At 44.5% G+C, this 4764-nt stretch overlaps 1 protein-coding gene across 1 annotated transcript; it reads left to right on the plus strand.

Moving 5' to 3' along the window:
- The first annotated feature begins 895 nt into the window (after positions 1–895).
- LOC122939342 lies at positions 896–3743 on the plus strand. Its single transcript, XM_044295409.1, has 3 exons — positions 896–1027; positions 1849–2002; positions 3113–3743. The coding sequence occupies exons 2-3, from the start codon at positions 1989–1991 to the stop codon at positions 3741–3743; spliced, it is 645 nt and encodes a 214-aa protein (XP_044151344.1). The 5' UTR covers positions 896–1027; positions 1849–1988.
- The last annotated feature ends 1021 nt before the right edge of the window (positions 3744–4764 follow it).

A 4764-nucleotide genomic window follows, 5' to 3' on the forward strand; every position in this document is an offset into this window, starting at 1 on the left:
GTGTGTATATATAGCAACATAGTATTATGGTCCATTCACACGTTCGTATTTTGCGGATCCGCAAAACATGAGCATTGGCAATGTGCATTCTGTAATTTGCAGACCACATATCGCCGGCAGTATGATAGAAAATGCCTAATCTTGTCCGCATTTGCGGACAAGAATAGGACATGTTCTTTTTTTTTTGAGGAAACGGATACACGGATGCAGAAGTGCGGATCCGCAAATGCGGATACGAATCTGCAAATGTGGATGCGGACAGCACATTCCGTCTCTATTTAAAATGAATGGGTCTGCACCTGTTTAGATGCGGACCCATTTTGCGGACATGTGAATGGACCCTTAGCTTGCAGCATTCTCAAGTGCAGTATTACTAAGTGCATTTGAGATATTCAGGAGACTAAGGCCTCATGCACAAGACCGTTGTTTCTTTCCATGTCCGTTGTTCCGTTTTTCGTGATTTTCAGCGGACCCATTGACTTTCAATGGTTCCGTTGAAAAATCGGCTAAAGGCACCGTTTGGCATCCGCGTCAGTGTTCCGTGGTTCCAGTCCGTCAAAAAAATATGACCTGTCCTATTTTTTACGCGGACAACGGTTCGCGGACCCATTCAAATCAATGGGTCCGCGAAAATCTCGGATGCACAACCGTTTGTCGTCCGCGTCCGTTTTATTAATCTTTTTCATGGCAAAACTGTCTGCCAGATTTGAGCCCAATAAAAAAATAATTTCAATACAGGAAGGAAGCTTCAGGTCATAGGTCATCACATTGTAGTTTACTACAGCCTTGTGGTGCATGTGGTTTTGGTGTAGTGAGCTGTGGCTTATATTTCCCTAAATTTTCACAATGCCAAAGTGGAACGTGGAAAAACTGATCACGTTGGTGCAGGAGAGGCCTGAACTGTGGGACAGCAGGCTGAACGTGTATCAGGACAGGGTGCGAAAGGACGTCTCCTGGGAGAAAGTGGCCAGGTCCATGAGGCGCGTGGAATGGCAAAAAGCTAATGGCAGACGTTGGGCAGATTTAGGTAAGTGCCAGCAATGTCATTGCACTGTCCTGGTCCCTGTCTTGTCACTATTAAACGTGCTATAATTACATGATGTGCCAAAAACTGCATACGAGCATGGAACACGGAGGTGAGCGTTCCGCGGTATCCCAGCCTGGCATCCTCTTTTGTTGCTATGATGCGGTGTGATTTTTGTCGACCCTGAAGTACAGTCAGACCCTGGTATAGTTCATACGAGTGTATTACAGTACTGCAGTGGCGGCACTAGGTGCACGGCGTCCTAGCAACCAATAATGACATGAACTCCTGTTCTCACCAGGATGCTAGGCCGTGATACTGCGGAACGCTTAGCTCCATGTTCCTAATAAACTGTTTGTTTTTTACATTCACCTCCCTTATATTATATATATGCCTATATATGGATTTGACTTTTTAATTTATTTGATAAAATATACCGCACTCCTACTATGGGATGTATTTGAAATGCCTGGCCCTAGCTATGATACTGTAAACTGTAGTAATGGATACTATGCATGTGCACCTGCTAGTTGGTGGCACTTGTTCTAGTTTTTAATTGCGTATGCAATAGTTGACACTTAACGCATATTGTGCATTATTTTACATACCAGTGCCTAGCACGATTATTCCCTGGCTTCCTGAACGTTTTAAATTAGTATGTCCAAAATGGCAGTACTGTAGCATGTGTTCCATATTTTTTTCATTATGGCCAAATTATCCTCCGTTTGTGCCTAATTTATGGATCTTTTTTTATATTGAATTTTCCCAAAGGTCACTTTTATAAACAAGTCAAAATTCTAAAAAATAAATTTTTGTCACAATAGTGAAACAGACCAAAACCCGGTGGAACAGCTGCCGGGATCAGTTCCGCCGGGAACTTAATGAGCGTGGCTGAAGTGGCGAGGGTGGTGCCCGAAAAAGGCCATATATTTATACGTCACAGTTGGAGTTTCTGAAGTCGGTGATGGATTTGAGGCCGTAAGTATATTTATAATATGTTAATTATCTATTGATCACCACTTACCTCGGTGTATGTGCTTTTTTTCGATCCATATTAAAAATGGATAAAAAACAAACACTCTTTTAGCAGTATGGCGAGACAACACAAGCACATCGCACATGCCCTGCCCTCTGCCGTCTCTCTTTATCCTGTGTGCCACTTGATGTGAAATATATAGTCTTTTCGATATCTGATGGGATAGAGTGCTATCAGTGCTTGAAATTAGAAGGGAGATGACACATGTGCCTTGCATGTTTTTTATCATCATACTGCTGTTTGACATATATTTGGCCTGTTGTTTGGCGATCGTCAATATGAGAATGTGTCCCTTTACATTGGATATGTTCGAAATATATGCTAACGATTGGCCCAGGCCTTACCAGTCAGAGGTGCGTGAATAGTGTTCCCATTTTAGATTTTTTAGCAGTATTCCTATATTTTTTTAAAGCTTTGTATTGTTTTTACCTTATAATTTATTAACAGGACCTCGTGACTATGAAAATTTCCTTAAACAATATTCTATAGTTATATTTCATTTTCCGAAAATGTTTGCCATCAGATATTATTCCAAATGCGCAATACTTTGTACTATTATACATTGACTAATGATGCACCTTCTGCATTCCTGGTGCAGTTTTTGAAGATAAACTTCAACCCTGACCTTAGGAAGCATTTGAAATGTTCAGGAAGTAGTATTTTGGAAGCTTGAATAAACCCAAACGAGTGTGAGAGTGTACAAACCCGTCCACAATGCCGATGTGGAGAATTTCAGCACTTGGTTAGCTCCTCGAATGTGTTCACCATTTTTCGCACAGGACATCCACAAACCTCTATCAGTGTTCAGTTTTTTAACAGTTACAAAAAGAGTACTTGCTCACATTAGGATTCATCAGTGATTATTTAGTGTTTCAATGGATATGTTAAGTTTTCATCTGACAAGGATAATCCTCTTTTTTAAAAGTTTTGACTTGTACAAACGAGTAGACTCCTTTTTGTTTTTAATTTTTGATTGATCTAAACCTTTTGACAATCCAGAATGTTGGACAACATTAATTTAATATCTAATTATCTATAATGTTTCCATACAGTACTGTGGACAGCTTGGAAGACGATCCGGAGGATTCGGATGCTGGGGGCAGTGAAACTCCGGCCATTTTCTCCCCGGAGAGCAGCCCCACCCATCCCCAGGCTGAGGAGCCACAACAGCCACCTCTGGAGCCGCCAACCCTTTCACAGGGGACCCTGGATCCAACCCCGCAGCCTCATCCAAGGCGGAGACGCACTGGCCCTCAGGCTTCCTCGGCGCCAGATACAAGGGAACAAATAGATGCCCGAGTTATAGAGTTCCTGGCCTCTGGAGTGAGGGCCCGGAAGAAGCCGTGGTGGGGGGGGCTGGGTCCGCTACTCAGGGGCGTCCCTGCCCACCGCTTGAGCCCTTGTGTGGCGGGGATTGCGATGCTGATTGAGCTTTTCTCCTCCCCCTACGAGGAAGATATAGTCACAGAAATATGCAACGTGAGACGGCGCATACTTGCAGTACGTGCGCAGCATGTTGCTGGGCCAAGTCAACCCCAACCCCATGGCCCGTCTTACCAGGTGGCCCCAGAAGCCAACCGATCAGCTTCTCATTTCTTCCCACAGGCTGCCCCCTATGCCACTGCCCCAGCAGAGGCCTGGCAGTTCGTACCAGCCTGGTCCCTTCACCAGGGATTTGTTTGATCTTTAATTTTGTGTTTTTTGTTTTTATGTCATATTTGTGTTTTTTTATTAATGGGCAAATTTGTGCCAACATACTTTTGCTTAAAAATTAGCGGAGACCTTTGGTTTCCTTCTTTAAAAAACTTGTCCAAAAGAATGTGTCTTGTATTTATTTATAAAGCCTAACAAAATGTGATGGCATCTGAAACGGATAAAACTATGGGATGATGCTTTCCAAACAACTCAACCATTTGTGGATGGAGAAGTAGCAATACAAATTATTAGATAGGGCAGTGATGGCTAACCTTTGCACTCCAACTGGGAACGAATTTCAACTCTCAGCATGCTCCATTTATTTTGATCGTGTTTTTTAACCACCTCAGGACCGCCGTACGCAGGATTGCGTCCTGCCGGCGGTCCTGCTCTTCTGGGTGGACGCATATACGCGTACTCCCGCGAGAGCCGAGATTTCCTGTGAACGCGCGCTCACAGGAACGGAAGGTAAGCGAGTGGATCTCCAGCATGCCAGCGGCGATCGTTCGCTGGCAGGCTGGAGATCCGAATTTTTTAACCCCTAACAGGTATATTAGACGCTGTTTTCATAACAGCGTCTAATATACCTCCTACCTGGTCCTCTGGTGGTCCCTTTTGTTAGGATCGACCACCAGAGGACTCAGGTAGGTCAGTACAGTCGCACCAAACACCACACTACACTACACTACACCCCCCCCCCCGTCACTTATTAACCCCTTATAAACCCCCGATCACCCCATATAAACTCCCTGATCACCCCCCTGTCATTGATCACCGCCCTGTCATTGATGACCCCCCTGTCAGGCTCCGTTCAGACGTCCGTATGATTTTTACGGATCCACGGATACATGGATCGGATCCGCAAAAAGCATACGGACGTCTGAATGGAGCCTTACAGGCGGGTGATCACCCATATACACTCCCTGATCACCCCCTGTCATTGATCACCCCCCTGTCATTGATCACTCCCCTGTAAGGCTCCATTCAGACGTCCGCATGATTTTTACGG

Source organism: Bufo gargarizans, chromosome 5, assembly GCF_014858855.1.
Source record: "Bufo gargarizans isolate SCDJY-AF-19 chromosome 5, ASM1485885v1, whole genome shotgun sequence".
In the NCBI taxonomy this organism is placed as follows: domain Eukaryota; kingdom Metazoa; phylum Chordata; class Amphibia; order Anura; family Bufonidae; genus Bufo; species Bufo gargarizans.